The sequence below is a fragment of the Saccopteryx leptura genome, chromosome 1, assembly GCF_036850995.1.
Source record: "Saccopteryx leptura isolate mSacLep1 chromosome 1, mSacLep1_pri_phased_curated, whole genome shotgun sequence".
Lineage (NCBI taxonomy): Eukaryota > Metazoa > Chordata > Mammalia > Chiroptera > Emballonuridae > Saccopteryx > Saccopteryx leptura.
The window spans coordinates 354,603,603-354,627,274 of record NC_089503.1 but is presented as its reverse complement, the minus strand read 5'-3'; the positions used below and the strand labels follow the sequence as shown (position 1 = coordinate 354,627,274).

General features: G+C 36.5%; 1 protein-coding gene across 1 annotated transcript in view; it reads left to right on the top strand.

The window, feature by feature from the left end:
• COL19A1 (collagen type XIX alpha 1 chain) overlaps nucleotides 1-23,672 on the top strand; it is a 324,736-nt gene that overhangs the window by 161,282 nt on the left and 139,782 nt on the right. Inside the window, exon 14 of the mRNA XM_066359093.1 lies at nucleotides 20,116-20,169. Coding sequence (XP_066215190.1) covers nucleotides 20,116-20,169 — 54 coding nt within the window. The remainder of the gene's footprint in view (nucleotides 1-20,115; nucleotides 20,170-23,672) is intronic.

Genomic DNA, 23,672 nt, shown 5'->3' with positions numbered 1-23,672 from the left:
TGGGGGCCTTTGATTCTAGGAAAACCCAGATGTGTCAGTGGCTTTGGGAGCCCTGCATGGCAAGGGGAGTGTTTTCCCACTGTGTGTTTCTCACCGGCCCGGTGTGAGGCTACAATAAAGGAATGGTCCACCAGTTTTTGGCTTTGCAGTTTCTTTACCGTCTGCCCTAATCTAATGGGAACCTGCACCTGCCTGGCTGTGGTGATGGCCATTGGCCGTGACTACTGGCCACACACACACACACACACACACACACACACACACACACACAAACACACACATATATATGTATGTATGTATATGTATATATATGCATATATATTTATGTATGTATATGTATATGTTAAGCCTAATCCGGAGGGGCCTGAAACATTGAAGACACAAACAAGGTCCGTCGATTACACACCAAAGCTTTATTGTCTAGCTGGCCAAGCAGCGGCAACTCCGACAGAAATCTGAGGGAGAGCGCTGGCCCTTTGTTCTACTTAGTTTTTATAGTTTTGTAAGTGGGAAGTACAGAAGCAAAAATTGTAATTAGGAGCCCTTTACCACTATTGGTTATAGTCATATGTCCTTTAACATGATAGGACCATGTTCAATTTGCAAGCCATACATCATTTTGGAGAAAACAAAATTTACAAATCAACACAATGGTAGAAAGATGTCTCTTTACATATTAAAAGGCATTCCTATATTTTCTAGTGTTTATCTGCCATCTCTCTGTCCAGAGTCACATGTGTTAACCACATGCATTTACATAGGAGAGGTAGTTTCTGTGGGGACAAATGCCCGCAAATGGCTCATAGTTATAAGAAAAGGTTTATTTTGGCTTTTCTTTCCCTGCACCTGGCTAGCCATTCACCCCTTTCCCCACAGGTGTGGTGGAATGTCTGGGGATCCATGTTTTCCTTCCCTTTGCATTTACAATACAATACCAAGGGCCATCCTGGTCATGCCAATCACACAGTACATAGACTATTTCTCACAATTTCTCTGCACACCTTAACCCAAATTAATAAAATATTCTTCAAACCTCTTAAAATATTAATATTAATACTGTAGTTTTTGGTACCTTACAACACCTGTGGGTGAAGTGGCGCAGTGGTTCCTCAGGGCTCCTCAGTATATACATGCACACACACAATTTTTCAGCCATAAAAAGGAAACCCTGCTATTTTCTTAAAATTGTGTATATGTTTTATTTCTTTACTCTTACTCACTATTACCAGCTTCTCAACTAAATATACCGCTCTTTTTATAATAATGTTTTGCTAAAATCCCTGATTTCAGAAGCAAGGCATTATTAAAATGAAGCAATTGGTCACCCTGGCAGGGTAGTTCAATGGATAAAGTGTCAACCCAGCACACCAGAGGTTGGTGAGTTCGACCCCGTCAGAGCACATATGAGAAGTAATCAATAAGAACACAACTAAATGGAACAACTGAGTGGAAAAAAAATGAGTTGATGCTTCTCTTTCTCACTCTCTCCTCCACCCTTCCCTCAAATCAATGGAAAAAGGCAATTTTTTAATAATAAATAAATAACAAATTTTTTAAATAATAAATAAATAACAAATAAAATGAGGCAGTTGGTTCCTGCTTCCTTTTCCCTTTTCTCTTGTGGCCTTTGCGTGTTATGTTGGAAGGGACACGTGGGGAAGGTAGAACAGGGCTATTTCACATAATTCACCCACTAATTTTAGTTCCCAGGAAAATGACTGTGTTACTCTGGCCCTGTCTCTTTGGGGAGTTATTAAATATTCATCCAGATGGCACCAAATGTTTACTCAGAAGCCAAAGGTTTAGTCAGTTAACAGCAGAAGTGTCTTAGACATGCTTACTAAATGAGACTTTAAATGCCATTTCCTTGGGGCCCAGATAAATCCAGCTTAAGTGAAAATTAGGCACAGAACGGGAGGACAGATTTCACCCTATGAAAAGTACCTAAATACCATAAGCAACTGAGAGAAAAATCTCAGCTGCTTATTTATAAATCAGATGACACACAAATTAACAGATGGCCCTAATGCACAAGAGATCATACAGTATTGGTATAATGGAAGCCTTAAAATGTGATTTTTCTAAATTAGCATATACGAGATACCAAAATGACCAGTTTCCTAGGTGATATAGTCCTTTCTCTCCCTTCCTCCTGCCTTTTAGCCTACCCAATTACTTGAATTTTATGTATCAGATACTATGCTAGGTCCTTGTCGTTGTCTTCTCAGAACCTCTTTGCTTTAAGGAAAAGCAACCAGTTGGCTCAAGTTGATCATTGTTAAACTGATCGTTTGCAATTAGTATGTAAATAGGCTACAAGTGTTTGTAAATCTGTAGTTATGCTGGCCTACACAAAAACATTTAGTTATTTCTGAGAAAATAGTTTTTACTAGAATCTTTATGCTGTAAATGCATTTAAATCACAAAGTCAACTAACTAATTTTTTTCTACTAAAATTTTTAAGGAACTATACTCATCTCTTTTTAAGTGAATAAAATATTCAAGTTCTTGTTAAACACCAGTAAAGTGTAATTTCTTTTTCTGTTACGGCCAGAATAAATATGTTCTATAGCATATGTATACTATATACATTAATATGTACATATAAGTATATATACTATAGCATAGTAATTAATAGGCAATTCAATCTAAGATTATTTTATATTTCTCACACATTAAAATCTGAGTTATTCATATGGTCTTTCTATGAATTGTCTGAATTTAAATGAACACTATTAGTCTAAAAATGTTCCATAATTCACATTAAATTCATTGTTAACATTCTGAAATCAGTGAGCTAGTTCAATATTTGGATGTTTAGTGTCCGAGTGGGCCAGTAGAAGGAAGGCAGTTAAAATTTTTATTTTATTTTTTATATTGGATTGAGTTTGTTAGAGTGACACTGGTTAATAAAACCGCACAGGTCTCAAGTGTACAACTCAATAAAAGGCCATCTGCACACTGCATTGTGTGCTCACCACCCAAAGTCAAGTCTCTTCCTGTCCCCATCTACTCCCCCTTTGCTGACCTCCGCCTCCTCCCATCCCCTGTTCCCGCTCGCTATCACCACACTGTTGTCCATGTCAATGTGGCATAATTTAAAAAAAAATCAATTCTTTTAAAAAATATGTGGGAAAAAAGACATAAATGAATTTGTTGATTAAAATAGAAAGTCTTTCTATACCATAAAGCTATTTTTATTGACTCTGTGCAGAAATATAGTGGAATTGATGCTTAAAGCCCTAGAAAGATTTATGTTTAGCCTGAGAGATTTATGTTTTGAAAAATCTACCAGCAGCTCATTTGACAGGGAGGTGATTTATCTATCTTTCATTAGATGAATGATTTGAGAATAGCTCCTTCTGCCCTTCTGTTTATAGTTTGCTTGTTTCAAAAGACATTTTAAATTGTTTTCATCAGAATTATAAATTATGCATTTTAAAACTTAACAGTTAAATATTCTATTCTAAAAATGCTCTGCATTGGCATGTGGGACTTATGAAAGAGCTATTTTATTTCTTGTTGAGATATTCAGCAGTCTAGAAAAATACATTAAAATGCATTTTAAGTGCCAACAGAAAAATTATAAAGTAAATAAGACTTTTTAAAAGTTATATGTATAAAAATGTCCAAGATATAAATCTGCACAGAATTTATTTCAATTCTGCAATATTTAAACATCTAAAAATTGGTGGTAGAAACCTTACATTGATCTATAAAATGGAATTTAAAAATGATCTCTAAAAGTATTAGGATTATATTCATCCCAATTAACTATTTGACTGGTTTTAACAAACTAAAAATTCATGCAGTATGACTTAGGAGTTATGCAGACCCTCTATTCAGACTGCCTGGGTTTGAATCTTATGTTATTTGACCTCTCTGTGTCCTGGTTTTGTTATTTATAAAACAAGATGCATAATGTTGTGGTGATGATTAAATTAATTAATGTTGTAGAGGTTTTTATGAAGTAATTACTGAGAAATGTTCAAAGAAAACTTTTATATAATTGTGATGTCTGAGTAGAATTTTTCCACCTGAAGTAAACTATGAAATGTAAACTAAATTGAAGCATTTTGTCTTTTAACTCTGATATAACCTTCAGGAACACAGTAACCTTGTATACCTTATTACAGCTGCAACCCCAGAGATCTAAAATAGTTGATGCAGGGTAGGTACTCAATAAATTTCTTCTTCATAGGTAGGGAAAACAAATGTTTTTCCCCAATGAACAAATTATTAAAGTCAAATATCAGCAAATCCTATAGTGAAAACATCTAGAGGAAAATACGAGCACTGACTTGAACATCACCAGAAAGAGCAGATTCCCTCTTTCCAGCTTCCAAAGCTAATTAATCTAGAACAGGTTATCACCTTCTCCCACAATGAAAATTTTCAGTGATGGCAATGTTGCTTACTGCACAGATTTTTTTCTCAGTTTGAGAGTCATGATGTGATTTATTTTATTAGTTTGAGAGTCATGTTTGTGGGCGACTGGAATTATCTCCTTAATTGAAGAATCCTACCTTCTGCTCAATATTCTGTAGACATAAACAGAAGCTTTATATATTTTACTCTATTTTCAAAGTCATCTTTTAATGATTATTTCTAGTTAAAGAAAAATGGCTTAGAAACCCAGAATCTACTCTGAAATATGGAACTGTTCTTATTTGTTTATTTATTTATTCACCTTGGACATGTCACCTCCGAATCATTAAGGGTCAAAGCAGAAGTTTTTAAAGGTCATTTTCAAATCTAAAATTCTATTATTTCCTCTTTTACATTTTCTAAGTCGTTTTAATTTGTTTGGGTACCTATGATCTAATAAATATGCTTTAATCATATATATATATTTTTTTTTCTTTTTTTCCAAGTGTGAGAATGGGAGACAGAGAGACAGACTCCCCATGCACCTTGACTGGGATCCACCGGACAGCCCCTGTCTGGGGCTGATGCTCTGCCCATCTGAGGCCATGCTCACAATGTAGATATTTTTAGCTCCTGAGGCAGAGGCTCCACAGAACCATCATCAGTGCCCAGGGCCAATGCAGTCAAACCAATCAAGTCATGGCTGCAGGATGGGAAGGGAAAAGGAAGAGGGAGGTGTGAAGAAGCAGATAGATGCTACTCCTGTGTGCCCTGACTGGGAATCAAACCCGGTACATCCACACACAGGGCCGACACTCGACTACTGAGCCAACTAGCCAGCGTCTAATCATATATTTTTTAATTTTTCCATTACAATTTCCTTTTGTTATTATTTTGTTATATTCAGGTGTATAGCATAGTGATTAGACACTCATGTACTTTACAAAGTGTTCCCCTGATATATTCAGCATCCACCTGCCACCATACATAGCTATCACAATATTATTGACTATATATTCCCTATGCTGTACTTTACATTCTCATAACTCTGTTGTAATGACAGATTTGTTCTTCTTAATAATATTTTTTCTTTAAATTCTCTATATTTGATCACATTATTTTAAAAGGGTAGAGATTAAATAAAGAATAGTTTAATTAAATCAGATAATATTCCCAATATAGAGAAAGGTTTGACTTCCCACTGTGAAAAACTGTGAAAGGTATGAAATTGTACCCTATTTGCAATTTAGCCTGCCACAGTTTTATGGACTGAGCCAGAGAGAGAAGGGGCATTACTCATGGCAGAGAGAGCGTGAGCTTCCTGCTTGCGTTGGCTGCCCCGCTGCCAGGCCTCAGCAGTATTCCAGACAGGTGCTGAACTGGCTGTAGGTTTGTGTCACAACTGAGAAATTCCAAATTTCTTATAATTTGGAATTTATCTTTTACAGGAAACCCAAATCTTTTATAATGGATTGTAAGGAAACTGGACCCTTGCCCCAGAAGGAGACATTGTCTTTAATATTCTGAATAGTAAGCAAATTTGTTCATTGTTTTCCCATATAAACAGCCTTAAGAAGATAGATAGTCAAGGCAATTAGTACTTCCCTCACAAGACATGCAGAAACATGAAAGACCCTAGAAAGATCCATTGTCTTCCAACAATATTCATCCCTCTTATCTATGTTACCATCTTGGCTTCTGGCAAATTTTCCTGTGAGTAATCTACTCCATCAACCATTCCAATTAACCTCACAACTGGAAGCTGGGACCAAAACTGTTCAGTTTGTCTCGTAAGGCACTATGAGGACTACCATTAACAGGACTCCAAGCAAATAGATGAGGCCAACCTATAGTATTGATCTTAACAATTTTCCAAGGATCCCAGATCCAACCAGCTGAACAAATCTTATAAATTATCCGAGTTTACCATAGAAAGCAAGATTATTTTTTTTTCTTAAATTTCTGAATTGACCTTTCCCCTTGACCTGAGGCATCAACCCAGATTTATCAACAAGGGCATGGACATTTTTATAAAACTTACAGAGACCCATTCTGTATCCCACTTCAGCCAAATGGGCTACAATAACGGTGCTGAGTGAGCAGTGCACTAAACTCAGAGACCACTATCTTTTTCATCTGAGACCATGTCAGTTAAGTCAACAAGAACATCTAGGTGGCTGAACCAAAATTAAGTTTCAACTTGCTAGGTCCTTTTGACGAGCAATCACCTGAAGGCTGAAAGATAGTTTAGAACATAGAGCCATTAGTGGCGCACAAGACAAGTAGACAAGCAAAAAAATCAATGGAGAATTGTTTCCAACAACCAGCTGGTATGCATTATATCCCTTTAAAAATAAATACTAGCAAATATTTGTTCTTTTATTTTACTGTACCACTGCTAACTGTACTCCTCCCTCATTCAGCTTCTGACCTACTCTAATCATTAGATGGCTTCTGGGACTTTGCTGTTCTTACTTTTCTTCAGTTTTTGCTGTTGATTTTTCATACCAATTTTTATAGAATGCCATACCGTTTCACAACCACCTCTCAATTTTCTAATATGTTCGGAAAGTTTAATACCTTTATGTATCAAACATGTAAAGGATGATCCTGTATCTTAAAAGAATAACTTAAAATGCCATTCATAGACTATGATGATGAATAAAATAAATATTATGCTGCAAATATTTCTTTGGAAGTGGAAATAGACTATATTAGAAGTAGGATAGAATTTTGTGGTCAGACATACTTGAGTTTAGATTTCAGGTCCCCCAGTCATTTGCAGTGTCATTTTTAGGAAGTTTTCTTCATCTATGAAAGGGAAAATTCTGTTTCTTACAGTTGTTAGAATTAAATAAAATCACTTATGTAAAACAACTAGTAAAATTCCTAACATAATAGCAGATAGTCACTGTCAATTCTCTATTCTCTTTCCAACTTATTATTGTATGTGGAGGCTGTCAAGAGATTTGTGAAATGATGATGAAATGTTATACTAGGGCTTCTACCTTTTGTTTTTGTGCAAATATGAAAGTCTTTTTATATGTTGTTTACATTGTCTTTTTACTCACTATATTGTTTATATGCTTGTAGCTTTATATTAGTACATTGACTCTCAAATTATCTTGATTTGTTCACTCAGTACACTAGTTATTCTTTTTCATAAGCTTGAAAATAACTTTCTGATTCCACCATTGTACTGAAATATTAAGAAAATAGTCATTGCAATTTACTTTTATGCCAACTTTCTAGTGTTTGATTGGTAGCTTGAAAATTAAGTGATTTGTTCCTAGGTTTGATAAATCAACTCTGCTTATTTGGAAAACACATCATGTTGCCAACCTAGCAGACTGAAAAATGACATGGAAACCACATCCTGGGGGGTCTATATGACACATCACGACTAATCTCATTAATGCCACTGGCACTGAATTAGAGTTACACTGACAGAGCCTTGAGTTATTCAGTCTATCAAGTAGATGTGATTATGCAGGGTAAATGTTTTATTCCATTTTGAGAAGGTTGTGTTTAAAGAAATATTTGTATATAGACTGATTTGTACATTGACTTGCTGTATACATAACACAAAAATGGACTTATCCCTCAGGTGTATTTAACCAAGTCTTAGAATTCTAACGGTTTCAAAGATAAGTCTTTCTTTTTTGTTGTTAATATAAAAACAGCTAGGACACATTTTCTAACTTAACCTCCACAAAAAGCCAATAGACAATGTAACTATCTTTACCTGTTAGTACACAAATTATCAAAAGGCACTGTATAGTTGTCTTAATTTATAGGGAGTTCCTACTGGCTTTATAAAGTAAGAATTAACTATTCAATATTTAAGCAGCCTTCTTGCATTTTTTCAAGTATTCTGCAGAATTAACAAGGCTCATTCAATCTGTAAAGGCCATCTCTGGTTCTGCCACCAGTGAGTACCAAGTCATGATAAAAAAAATATTTTTTATGGTAATTATAGCCATAGTGTTAATTAAATTAGTGGCAAATTATTGCAATTTGAGAACAACTTCTGTTAACAGTAATGGCAATGTATTTGCAATATACAGTGTGTCTGTAAAGTCATGGTGCACTTTTGACCAGTCACAGGAAAGCAACAAAAGATGATAGAAATGTGAAATCTGCACCAAATAAAAGGAAAACTCTCCCAGTTTCATACCTATCCAGTGCAGTTTGATGTGGGCTCACACACAGATTTTTTAGGGCTCCTTAGGTAGCTATCCCGTATAGCCTCTACAGACTCATCACTGACTGATGGTCTACCAGAATGGGGTTTCTCCACCAAACTGCCTGTTTCCTTCAACTGCTTATCTCACCGAGTTATGTTATTCCTATGTGGTGGCGCTTTGTTATAAACACGCCGATATTCACGTTGCACTTTGGTCATGGATTCGAATTTAGCGAGCCACAGAACACACTGAACTTTCCTCTGTACCGTCCACATCTCAACTGGCATGGCCGTGGGCTGCTTCGCTGTATACATGCTGTTACGTCATCATCTGCGCATGAGCACATGCTGCCACATCATCCTACAGAAACTGGGAGGGTTTTTCTTTTATTTGGTGCAGATTTCACATTTCTATCATCTTTTGTTGCTTTCCTGTGACTGGTCAAAAGTGCACCATGACTTTACGGACACACTGTACTTTAGGATAATTTACCAGGTATAAAGAGTCAAATGCTAAATTTGAATCTGCATGTAGTTAGTGAATTATAAGAATCAGTTTGTCTTAACTTCATTAGTATTTTAAATAAAATTTTAATACTGTTAAAAATTAATATAATTGTATAGTTAAAGACACAGTACTGAAAGGTCACAATAATATATATCATATTTCAATAAATAGATTAAGGACGATTGTATAACATCTGAAAAAACACGAAGTTGGATATTTTAGCACTCCTATACCAATAAAAATAGAAGATGGATTGAAATTTAAAAAGTAAAAATCTGAATCAGATAAGTCTTTTGGAAAATATATAGTATAAAAAACAATTAATATGGAATAACTTTTTTAAATATTAAAAAAAAAAAAAAAAAGGCCCTGGCCGGTTGGCTCAGTGGTAGAGCGTCGGCCTGGTGTGCAAAAGTCCCAGGTTCGATTCCTAGTCAGGGCACACAGGAGAAGCACCCATTTGCTTCTCCACCCCTCCCCCTCTCCTTCCTCTCTGTCTCTCTCTTCCCCTCCCGCAGTGAGGCTCCATTGGAGTAAAGATAGCCCGGGCGCTGGGGATGGATCCTTGGCCTCTGCCCCAGGCGCTAGAGTGGCTCTGGTTGCAGCAGAGCGACGCCCCGGAGGGGCAGAGCGTCGCCCCCTGGTGGGCGTGCCGGGTGGATCCCGGTCGGGTGCATGCAGGAATCTGTCTGACTGTCTCTCCCTGTTTCCAGCTTCAGAAAAAGAAAAAAAAAAAAGAAAAAAAAAACCCAAAAATTAAAAACAAAATGTATAAATTTGACCACGTGAACAGGTAACTTCTGTATGGCAAAGAAAATGATAAAGTCAAATTGCCACCTGAGTCAAAATATTTCCAACTCTTAACAAAGGATTGATTTCCTAATATTTAGATAGAGTCCAACAAATTAATTTTAAAAAAGACCAATGACCAAGTTTTAAAAATTTTTATAAGGATGTGAACAGAGTTTATAGAAAAGAAAGAATAAGATGGCTCATAAACATATAAAAAATTCACTCAATAAGAGAAATATAAACTGCAATGGTTCTTAGATACTAGCTTTCACTTATAAATTGACAATGATTTGAATTCTTTCTGGTATATATCAGAAGAGTTTTGGATCATACAGTAGTTCTATTTTCTTTTTAAGTAACCCTACTGTTTCTCATAGCAGTTGTCCTGTTTTATATTCCAACCAAGAATAAAGGGTTTCAGTTTTTCCACATCCTTGCCAATAATTATCTCTTTTTATAGCCGTTATGCTAACATGTGTGAAATGATATTTTATTGTGATTTTGACTTGGATTTTATTGATGATTACTGATGTTGAACATTTTCTCATTTGCCTTGCCTGTGATGAAATAGCCAAGATACGGAAACAACCTAAATATCCATTGATGGATGACTGGGTTAAACAGGGGGGTGTATATATACAATGAAATATTATTCAGCCTTAAAAAAGAATAGTTTTTTGGGTTGGTTTTTTTTTTTTTTTTTTTTTGGTTTTGGTGTTACCAATTGTCTTTCTGTTTTTCCTGTAATCATCTTCATACTTTTCAAGTTCTCTCACTGAGTCTCTTATTTGGGGGGAGATCCTTTCAGACCTTTATGGCCAGTAACCTTCCAGGCCAACTACCGAAGTCTCATTCTGTGAGTCTCTTTATTTTCTTGGGTTGATCCCAATGCTTCTTATTTTTATTATCATCTCTTTTCTTGGTTTTATTCTTTCGTATGTGTGAACACATCTTCAAGGAAATTATTAAGAAAATGTGAAAGAGAAGTAAATTTTCTGAGATTTCTATATGTTTAAAAATGTTTCTATTTTATTCTCACATATGATTGGTAGTTTGTCTTGGTATAGAATTCTAGGTTGAAAATGATTTTCATCAGAATTATAAGTTTTGTTTTATTGTCTTTTAACATTAGTGTTGCTACTGAGTTTAATGGTTTAACGCCTTATGAATTCTTGTTACTCTGCTTTTCCTAAAAAAGAAGGAAAGAAAAAATACTGATATCTGACTAATTCATCATTCTTCTCCTAAAACATGAAAATGACATTTTTTTTTTCATTTTCTTTCTAGTTTGGTTCAAGTACCCTTATATCTTCTCTTTCCTCTGTGCCCTGTGATTCATTGTTAAACTCTATCTTCCATGAGAGCATCTCTTAATATGTAGGGATAAGTTACTTCTTATATTAAGAGATCTTGCTTCTAGGCTGCTATCTTGTATGAACTCAGCAATCCTTTCTTGGATATCAAAAGTTGAACACTGACTTGTTCATAGTCTTTACACTTATGGTATCTTAATCCTCCTGAGGGAAATGGAAGCACTGGCAGAAAGGAGAAAGGCCATCAGAATGAAGTTAAAAAAGAGAAAAGTACTTTAATATATGTTTTAATATTTAGAAACATTTATTACAGTATGGAGCATTTTTCCCTCTTAAAAGTTTGGCTTTCACCAGCTTAGTCAATTGCAACTTATTTAGCCAGCTGTTGTATAAACCATCTTTACAGTTATTTGCATTAAATACCTAGGTTTTTCATGTGGTGTATGAGTATCTCTGAATTGATTTATCTTTTTTTTTTTTCTTTTTGCGTTTTTCCAAAGCTGGAAACGGGGAGGCAGACTCCCGCATGCGCCCGACCGGGATCCACCTGGCATGCCCACCAGGAGGCGATGCTCTGCCCCTCTGGGGGGTCGCTCTGTTGCATCCAGAGCCATTCTAGCACCAGAGGCAGAGGCCACAGAGCCATCCTCAGCGCCTGAGCCATCTTTGCTCCAATGGAGCCTCGGCTGCGGGAGGGGAAGAGAGAGACAGAGAGGAAGGAGAGGGGGAGGGATGAAGAAGCAGATGGGCGCTTCTCCTATGTGCCCTGGCTGGGAATCGAACCCGGGACTCCTGCACGCCAGGCTGACGCTCTACCACTGAGCCAACCAGCCAGGCCTGATTTATCTTTTAAACCTCAAATTACTAGGCTAGGTTTTCTTCAGTCTAGTCATTTGTGTTGCATAACCCCAAAGCAAAATATATTAATGATATTAAATGACATTTCTATTATGCTCTCCATTCCTCAGAAAACATTTAAAAACAACCTATATAGAGATTGTTTCTTCTTTGTGCAGTGAAACTATGTTTCCATGTGTCTACTGACCTATGGAAAATTCGGCCTGAAAATACAGACTATTATTTGATCAGACTAATCATTAAAACTGAGCAATCATATTCTCCCTCATAAATCATTAAGCCAGATGATACAAATGGAGTTGACAGACCATGGCCTATCAATTTTTTTTGCTTGTCAACAGAGCCTTGAAATCAAACCACTTCATCTATTAAGTTAGGGTCAAAATAAAGCAAATCTACAGTTTTTCATAGTCAAGAATAATCACAAATATTAAATGACCAAAATATAAATTATTTATGACAAGTAAATAAATAATAAATAATTGCCAAATGTGTAACTACATTATTTTAAATGATATAAAAGTTTTAAGTAACTTGACTGGTTCTATTTCTTATTAATAAATGGTTTGATTAGATACTTTAATCTCTTTAGTTCTTTTTTTTTTTTTTAAAAAAAACTAAGCACTTACTTGTCATCACTATGAGATAAATTATTTGGGTTGCATTTCTTCCTCTAATGGAGGGCAAACTCTTTCACATAGAAGTATGAAAATTAAAAATAACTTGAATTATTTTGATACCAAGTGAGATTTATTGATGAATAATTTAAGTTCCTAAATTGGAATTTCTGTAGCTATGACAATTAATGTTCTCACTACAGCAGAAGTACCAAGAGAAGTGCAAATAATCAGACTCTTAGCAGTCACTCACCCATTTAACACCTACTAAATGTGATCCATTATGCTCCATAAGGTGCAAAGTGGAAAAGAACTGATATATATACAACTTATGAAGTGGAATGTCTCTAATAAGAGCAACAATCATTGTGAGAGGAAGGCTTGTAGGAAGTGCAGGTGTCCCACAGCATTCCAGATTTACAGACTTTAGAGTCTATTATTTAATTTATAATCCTTTTAGTTTTATTGGTTGAATCAGCAGTGACTGAAAACATGCTATTTCAGAATCTGCATAACAAAAAGAAATGTAATTTCTGAGTTCCGAAAAACATAAAAAGGATTGTTATTAAAATTTATTTTTACAAGCACATGGAATCATAATTCATTATGTCTCATATCTAAAATGCTGCCAGGGCTTTCGAATGAAATTACATTTTGAAAGCACTACAAATGACCTCTGTTTTTTAAATTGTCAAAAGTAGGATAAAATAGTCCATCCAGTTATGGAACCTGTTTACTGTAAATGGTAATGATTGAAACATTCCTGTCAACGCAAATATTTCATGGAGCTTTCCTTCTAGTGACAGCTCTTCTTACTGTTCTCTTGTCAGTGTTACTAGATAGGTTTGCAAGGCTTTTTTTCCGTACATGGAAGAGTTTCTATTGTTCTTTATTTCAAAGACATCTATTTCCTAGTGTGCACTGAAAACTGCTTATGATAAAATGATAGGCTTTTGAGGTATAACGGAAAATTTCTTTTTCTGAATATTTACACACCCTAAGGGAAAGTCTTTCTTGTGCCATTATAATTCTGTAAAATAACATAAAACTGGTAACTCCTTTAATTTTTTAACATAAACAGTCTTAATACCACTTCTCAGAATGAATGTGAAAATCATTTCTCATGACTGGACTATATATATCTGTTTTATTTTTACTTATTTGCTTTTTGTCATTTGTTCCGATGTCTCCAACTTACAAAACTTGTTCCCATTGTTCTCATATTAAAGCATACAGTTATTTTAAGTGAGAGGAGGGGAGACGGAGAGACAGACTCCCGCATGTACCACGACTGGGATCTCTTCAGCAGCTCCCATCCAGTTCCAATGATTGAATGAACCAAGCCATCCTCAGTGCCCAGGGCTGATGCTCAGACCAATCAAGCCACTGGCTGCAAGAGTAGAAGAGAGAGAGAAGGGAGAGAGGGAAGGGAAGAGAAGCAGATGGTCACTTCTCCTGTTTGCCCTTACCAGGAATCGAACCTGGGATGTCAACAGGCTGTGCTCTATCCACTGAGCAAACCAGGCAGGGCCAAAGCATAATTTTTTTTATAAAAACATATAAACTGTGTTTTCAAATTTAATTTTATACATTCTGTTTTAAACACAGAAAATGCCCTAGTGGTATTTTAAGAATTTATTCAGTTTTACTTTATCGTATGTTTCAAGTCTATGAAGTATATTCTAAAGCAGGGTAGTCAACCTTTTTATACCTACCGCCCACTTTTGTATCTCTGTTAGTAGTAAAATTTTCTAACCGCCTACCGGTTCCACAGTAATGGTGATTTATAAAATAGGGAAGTAACTTTACTTTATAAAATTTATAAAGCAGAGTTACAGCAAGTTAAAGCATATAATAATAATTACTTACCAAGTACTTTATGAGAGATTTTTACTGTTTGGCAGAATAAATCTTTATAAAACAACTTACTATATAGTTAAATCTTTTTATTTATACTTTGGTTGCTCCACTACTGCCCACCATGAAAGCTGGAATGCCCACTAGTGGGCGGTAGGGACCAGGTTGACTACCACTGTTCTAAAGCAATAATCATAACACTTAAAATACACTAACTTGCGTGACATTTTTGTTGAAGTCAGTTTTGGGTATCATGTTGCTTAACATTTCTGGCAAGAGAGTGCCAATAATACATGAAAGTAAAACTTTCCTTTTTTCCTTCAACTCCTTTTTTTGATTGAAAAATTATGAATATATCTCACCTCTTTTCACAAATGAAAATGTGTTCAAGTGCAAGTAGTATTTTCTATTAACTCTACTGAACATTTGCTATGTTTGCTAAACACTTCAAAATTATGTTCTGAACCAGTTAATTCTAAGTAATTTCCCAGTTAATTTTTTTTTTTTTTTTTTTTTTTTTTTGTATTTTTCTGAAGCTGGAAACGGGGAGAGACAGTTAGACTCCCACATGCACCCGATCGGGATCCACCCGGCACGCCCACCAGGGGCGACGCTCTGCCCACCACGGGGCCATGCTCTGCCCCTCCGGGGCGTCACTCTGCCGAGACCAGAGCCACTCCAGCACCTGGGGCAGAGGCCAAGGAGCCATCCCCAGCGCCCGGGCCATCTTTGCTCCAATGGAGCCTTGGCTGCGGGAGGGGAAGAGAGAGACAGAGAGGAAGGAGGGGTTGGGGGTGGAGAGGCAAATGGGCGCTTCTCCTATGTGCCCTGGCCGGGAATCGAACCTGGGTCCCCCGCACGCCAGGCCGACGCTCTACCGCTGAGCCAACCGGCCAGGGCCCCCAGTTAAATATTTACATGAGCTTCCATGATGATACGCTCTGCCTGTCTCCAATAATCAGCAGATTGTCCAGAGAGAACTATGTGACAGGTAACACATTGTAATAATCCACTGGGACCGAAAGTAGTTTAGCTGGAATAGACTGTTTTTGCATATCCTTATCCTTGCCAAAAAAGGTAATAGCCTCATGAATTCCTTTATTAGTCAACATTTTTATTGTCCAGAATTCCACTTAAAAAAAAAAAAAGCCTGACAGACATATACAAATGTTTACACAGTGAATATCCTAAATATATTCTCAAGTTTTTCTTTCCAAAAACCAATCAATCTTTATGTTTGTGAAATTTTGGGAATCACCCAATTTACAGTTATTTTCAGTTTTTAAGTATTTACAGTTAGTGGACTAAGTAGATGGAAAAAGTGGACAGGCATTCTTTGGCAAATTAAATCAAAGGAAGAAAACAATGTACAGAAAATCCAAGTATGCCATGTGTATAAAGTTACTTAAGATAGGACTCCCTAACTAGAAAAATTATATAAATCTTTTAAATCTCAAGTAATGCCAACTATTTAAATAAGTTCCATAATAGAGATAATGTCATAGGTGGCAAATGATAAATAACTCTTAAATGAACTGTAAGGCAGCTTTACTCTTAATTTTCAGAGAATGGAACAATCACTTTATATGAGGAATGGTGACAAGACTGAAAGCTCTCCAGTGTAGTATTTAAGCCCAAATTCAAGTTTTGAAAATTAATATGATAATATGTGCAGCTGAAACCTGTTTTCTACCACCATCACCCAGTATTGTTCTATCTTGGTCTTTTCTTTCTTATGATTCAACTTGCTAAGTGGTTGTTGAGTCTCTTCTATAAGTGTAGCAGAAGATAGAAAAAAATAATCCTTGGTCCAGTAGAACTCACAGTTAATTAAAAGAATAAGTAAGGCCCTGGCCGGTTGGCTCAGCGGTAGAGCGTCGGCCTGGAGTGCGGGGGACCCGGGTTCGATTCCCGGCCAGGGCACATAGGAGAAGCGCCCATTTGCTTCTCCACCCTCCACCCCCCCCTCCTTCCTCTCTGTCTCTCTCTTCCCCTCCTGCAGCCAAGGCTCCATTGGAGCAAAGATGGCCCGGGCGCTGGGGATGGCTCCTTGGCCTCTGCCCCAGGCGCTAGAGTGGCTCTGGTCACAACAGAGTGACGCCCAGAGGGGCAGAGCATCGCCCCCTGATGGGCAGAGCATCGCCCCTGGTGGGCGTGCCGGGTGGATACCGGTCGGGCGCATGCGGGAGTCTATTTGTCTCTCCCCATTTCCAGCTTCAGAAAAATACAAAAAAAAAAAAAAAAAAAAAAAAAAAAAAGAAAAAGAATAAGTAAAATACACACATAATGGCATTTACAAGACCAGAGTAAGAATGAATCATGGAAGGGGTTCTGAGACCAATGCTGAGCTCTGCCCAAGTTTAATTTAAGTAAGCCAAAGCTTCAGTATATCTGTAATTTTCATAATAAGTGATAAGTTCTTTCTTAGACTATACTAAATGAGAAGAGTAGTGAGCTGGATAATTTAAATAATAAATCATCACAAAATTTTAATTTTTGTGAAAAATGTGATTTTTTACAGTGAGTTGACTTGTTTTTTTTTTACTAATGACAATACTGATATCATTTTTCTTTTTAATTTTCAAATACTATTCAATAAAGGGCAGCTCAAAAATAGACTCGATAACAATGTTGCTAGAATTAGAAATTGGTCATGAGCCTGACCAGGCGGTGGTGCAGTGAGTGGATAGAGCGTCCGACTGGTATGCGGAGGACACAGGTTCGAGACCCCGAGCTCGCCAGTTTGAGCGTGAGCTCATTTGGTTTGAGCAAAGCTCACTAGTTTGGACCCAAGGTCCCTGGCTTGAGCAAGGGTTTACTCAGTCTGCTGTAGCCCCATGGTCAAGGCACATATGAGAAAGCAATCAATGAACAACTAAGGTGTCGCAACGAAAAACTAATGATTGATGCTTCTCATCTCTCTCCGTTCCTGTCTCTGTCCCTATCTATCCCTCTCTCTGACTCTCTCTGTCTCTGTAAAAAAAAAAAAAAAGAAAGAAATTGGTCATGAATAGTTCAAATAGTAAATAATCCATTGGAGATTTAAAATAATTTCTCAGTTCCTCATCAGATTTCTAACTGGGCCCTAGACCGAGCAAAACTAAAGGGTAGAGGGAGGGTTCAGAACCATGAAGATCCAGGAGGCATGTAAGTGGGGTATGTCTGTGAGCGTACCTTACCTTACTATTTGGACTTAACTCACAAAAGATTCTCATAAACATTTTTAAATATGCTGAATACATTTTAAGTCAGTTTTAATATTTTTGCATTATGTAGGCTCTTGTTATATAACTTTCCAAAAAGTAAAGAAAGTGGAATTTTTATTATTATATGTGGCTCAGAATTCATTGTACTCCCTTGGTGAATGTTTGGTGTGTGTATGTTTTAGTAGGTTCATGTTTAAAAACACTGAAAGAGCTTTTAGCATTTGGATGGACCTCAAAAATGTTATGTATAAATTTGACTATCATGAAATGATAATAGTTTCCTAAGGGTAAGAAGAAAGCATTTAATCTAGAGCCAAGATTGTTTCAGTCTTATAAATAATGATACAACTCCCTGTAATTACATTGTAATAAATACTTACCATGATTTTAAACATTTGTTTTCTATACACATTAGGAATTTACCAACTTTAAGTTGGTCTAATTATCCAACTTTCCTTGGTTACATAACATTTTGTAGGTGTTCTCATAGCAATAAACAACTGATCCCTTTTCTTCATTCCCAGGTTTTTATCCCTGCCTCCATCAATAAAGCACAGGCTCCACATGTTCCTATAACATTAAATATGAATTTTTCTAACTCAGACATTAATAGGCACATGCCGTGATGACTACAACACAAATTCTACCCATTGTCCTCAGAACTTTGTGAGAGAAACAAATAATTACATGAATAATCATTTCAGTGAGCTTGTGATCGGTACTTTAAAGCAGTGGTCCCCAACCCCCTGAGGCCATGGACCAGTACTGGTCCGTGGGCCATTTGGTACTGGTCCGCAGAGAAAGAATAAATAACTTACATTATTTCCGTTTTATTTATATTTAAGTCTGAACGATGTTTGTTTGTTTGTTTGTTTTTTTAAATGACCAGATTCCCTCTGTTACATCCGTCTAAGACTCACTCTTGACCTTGTCTCGGTCACGTGATACATTTATCCGTCCCACCCTAAAGGCCGGTTCGTGAAAATATTTCCTGACATGAAACTGGTCCGTGACCCAAAAAAGGTTGGGGACCACTGCTTTAATGGACAAGTAGAAGGCATTATGAGACTGTGAAAGCAAGCATCCTTCTCTTCATGTGGGAAGTCAGGGAAGGTCAGGATGGGTTTTCTTAAGATCGGTTTGACTGATGTAGAGAATGGTTTAGTCTGTGTTTAGTGTCAGCTAGGAAGCTTTTAAAGATGAACAAGCAAGAAGTAATAATGAGAGCATTAAGAATAGAAATAGGTGCATCCAAATATACTTGGGAAATACATTAAAAAGACTTTGTCACTAGATATGAAAAAAGAAATTTGAGCAGTAAAGTATGGAGGACGAGTTCTAGATCTGGCATGAGCACTAAGAGGATGTGATGTGGATTTATTGAGTTGAGGAATGATGGAAGAGAATCTAGTTTGGAGAAAGGATCCAAAGTTCGCTGTTTGACATGCTAAATTTTGAATGCTCATGAGGTAGAAGGCTGGGCATGGTCAAGCAGGCAGTTGGATATGTGGATCTTCAGCTCAGAAAATAAACTGGGGGTATAGGTCTTAGAATTATTGACCTAGAGAATTCAAAGCCTACTGGTGAGAGAATACAGACTGAGAAGAAAAAGAGCCCACATCTCCCACATTTATAGTTTGAATAGGGAAGGCAGAATATCAGAGGAAACTTTGAAAAAGCTTTCACAGCAGTAACAACTTAGCAATTACTGCTGAAAGTTTCATAAAACCAGCAATATCATCATTTTGAGTGTCATGGTGAATCAGAATTCATGTGTAATAGTAACTGTCTGTAAGAATCAGGAGATTTGACTTCCAGATTAGCAACATTGGGGATTTCCTGAGCCTTTTTTTTTTTATTATCTGAACAAATGATTGTTTTTCCTACCACTTGACAATATTATGAGAAATTATTTAATAATGTGTATGATACTGAAAATTAAATGTTATGAATAGACATATGTTGAAGCCAACATCATAACCATGTGTTTTCTTAGTGGGTATTTACAGAGCTACTCTCACCAAAAATGTAGTTGTATTTATAGAGTTGAAACATAGAAAGAGGCATTTTTTTTCTGCTTGCAGACATTGTTACTCTTCTTTTGTAAGTGGTAGTTTGGTGAAATGTGGTTCTGATCATGTGGGAATCTTTCCTGAGAGGGAACACTGGCCTTCACACCTGGTTTGGAGTCACCTTTGCTTCCCTTTCCTGATGTTAACTCTGAAGATAAACAGTCAAAGAAGAACAATTCATCATTATGAATATATTACCTAGTCTAACCTTGGAAGAGCTCAAACCACTTTAAAAGTTTTGTTTAAACAGTAAAGTGGGTATTAATTTTCAAAACATTCTTTGTGAGGCAGGTGTACATGAAACAGTCTATTAACATGTGTCCTATTCTTCCATATAGGGTTCTCTGGGAATTCAAGGCCCCCAAGGTCCCCCTGGAAAAGAGGGTCAGAGGGTAAGTAAACTTGGAACAACTGACAGTCGTTACTAACTCGGGGATTACTTATTTCTGAATACTAATAGAAATAAAACCAAAATATAGCAAGCCAAGAGGCATAAGCTGAATATTAACTATCTAAAGGCTGAAATTTGAGATTTGAGCTGATATTTGGGATTTGACATTTTGACAGAGACAATCCAGGATTCTATATATTTTCAGGATTGGCAGCACAGGTGTAGAGATGTAGTTTGGGTACAATGTCTTAACTATAATTTGATCGAAAGCATATCTGCTATATTTTAGGGCATTGAGTTAAGCTCATTTTTGCACAATTTGATGAACGTCTTTGTGGAATTTCAGGCTGTTTGTGAATTCTGTAAAGATGGTGGATATTGAGTACATGCTTTAGCCAAATTAAATTACTGATATTAGTGACTCTTTTTAACTCTATTATCATTACTATTTACTACCTTTGAGATAAACTGTATAGCGAGTGAATAAATTGTACTTGCAATTGGGAGTATAGAAATCACCTTCTACTTCTAGCGCAGGTAGATTCATCATCCTCCAGTAAAAGGAACCCCTGCAGTAATAATCAGTCAGCTTCACTCGAACACTTAGAGCAATGATGTGCCCCGTTCTTGTGGCTTATTGTTATTATTACTATTTTCTTTTTTTTTTTTTTTTTTTTTTTCATTTTTCTGAAGCTAGAAACAGGGAGAGACAGTCAGACAGACTCCCGCATGCGCCCGACCGGGATCCACCCGGCACGCCCACCAGGGGCGACGCTCTGCCCACCAGGGGACGATGCTCTGCCCATCCTGGGCGTCGCCATGTTGCGACCAGAGCCACTCTAGCGCCTGGGGCAGAGGCCACAGAGCCATCCCCAGCGCCCGGGCCATCTTTGCTCCAATGGAGCCTTGGCTGCGGGAGGGGAAGAGAGAGACAGAGAGGGAAAGCGCGGCGGAGGGGTGGAGAAGCAAATGGGCGCTTCTCCTGTGTGCCCTGGCCGGGAATCGTACCCGGGTCCTCCGCACGCTAGGCCGACGCTCTACCGCTGAGCCAACCGGCCAGGGCCATATTACTATTTTCAGGTCATTTTTAAGTCTCAAAATATTTTATATATGTTATCTCATATGGTTGTTATTATTAACTTCTGCTACCTTAAGGTGAGCATTCTGTGAGCCAGACAGTTTAGGTGACTTGCCTAAAATCAAAGAGCTAATAAAAAGTAGAACCAGGACTTGAATTTGGGTCTTCTGACTCCTGATTTCATGTTCTTTTCACTGTCCTAGTATATTATCCCCAAATCAGTATTTTAGTCTTTTTATTTATTATTCCTGGTTCTGCCTTCTGGCAAATATGTCTGCTGCCTCATATATATTATAGTCCTTTAAATATTTGAGGACGAATGGTATACTTTACAAAGGTTTACCTCTTATCAAGTTAATACAGCTCCAATTCTCTTAACTCTTTCTTTTATCATATGAATTCCTTATCCACGAACATTCTGATAGCATTTCCTATAAACCATTCACGGATCTTCTGGGGGTGTCAGGAACGGGACTTGAACACGTGCGGTCTTATTTAGAACGTAGTAAAATGTGGCAAGTTTGCCCTGTACCATAATAGCAGCCTAAGATAAGGCGAGGTTTCTGTGTATGATATTGTACTCTCTTTTCTTTTCCTCTGTCCACTAGAGCAGCTTTGTTTTTAATTATTGTTTTTTGGTGTTACAATTAATATTTGATTTGGGAAAAAAATATACGGAATAATATCCAAGTCTGCTTAATTTAATTAAGTCTATGTCCAATTTGTATCCCCAGTGGCTAGTTTGGTGAATCAAAAAGGGGTTAATAAGTTTTAATGGCTAAGAAAATAAAAGTATTTTGTGAATAGTGGCTAACATTAATGGGGTAACCTATAATGTGTTAAGTTCTTCATAATTATTATTTTATTTGTTCTTCACAATAGCCCTGTGAGATAGGTTTTGCTATAATCTTCATGGAAAATCTGAAATTTTTAAGCAATTTGGACAGGGGGCATTGCTAGTAGGTGGAGCTATGTTATTTTTAAATTATTTACAATGTAGTCATATTTGGGTTCCATGTGAGTTTATTAATCTACCTGAATCAAAGTTTTAAATAGTCTCAGGGGAAAAAAATTATTTCCTTATAATCAGTGCTTTGAGGCTGTCTTACACATCTAACTAATTGAGGGCAGAGAACTAGATGAATTAACCTTATGAAGTTAATTTCTGAACTTCTTGTTCTGTTTTCTCACAGTGATGGCCAAAATGTTGGTTGCATCTAGGCCATGTTCCTGAATTAATTGCTGTCTTCAGCATCCAGGGAACATTTTTTCTTTTAGTAACTGCCCGTTTCTGGAAACTGATAACTTAAACTCTCTAGATCATCTCCAAGATATATAAGGAACTCATGCAACACAATAGCAAAGAAATGAATGACCTAATTTAGAAATGGGAAAAAGATCTGAATAGCTATTTCTCAAAGGAAGTCATACAAATGACTAACAGGTATATGAAGAGTTAGTTGCTCAACCTGGCTAATAATCAGGGACATGCAAATCAAAACTACAGTGATGTATCACACCTGTTTGAATGGCTATTGTCAGAAAGACAAAATATAACATTTTTTACAGCTTTTTTAGGAATAGCTACACTTCCATGTTCATCTCAGTATTATTCACAATAGCCAAGATATGGAAACAACCTAAATGTCCATTTACAGATGAATGGATAAGGGAAGAAAAAATATACACACATATGTATAAAATATTTCCATACACACACAATGAATATTATTCAGCCTTAGAAAAGGAAGAAATTCTGCTATTTGTGACAACATAGATATACTTGGAAGACATGATGCTAAGTGAAGTAAGCCAGATACAGAAAGACAAATACTGCGTGTTCTCACTTATATGTGGAATCTAAAAATGTCTAATTAACAGAAACAGGGAGTAGAAAGGTAATTAACTAGGGGTTGGGGGAAGGAGATACAGAAAAATGCTGGTCAAGTTTCAGTTATACAAGATGAATAAGTTATGGAAAACTAATGATGGCATAGGTTAATAATACTGTGTTATATACTTGAAATTTGCTAAAAGGGTAGATCTTAAGTATTTTTACCACATACAAAAAAGATAACTGTGAAATGATGGATGGGTTAAATTAGCTTGATTGTGGTGAATATTTCACAATTATCAGTATATATCAGATCATCAAGATATACACTTTAAATATGTACAATTTTTAATTGTCAATTATGACTCAATAAAGTAGAAAATAATAATAAACAGATTTTCAATGTTAAGTTAAAAATATATACTCCCTATGTGGTCTGAGATGGCAGAGCTTGTGGATATATATGTGTGCATATGCATACATAACAAATTTTTAAGGGTACAACAGTATTGCACTTTTCATTCATACTGGTATGTCGTTAATTTAACTTAATGCTCCTCCTCTTTTGTTTTCAAAAGCTTCTGCCAAGTTC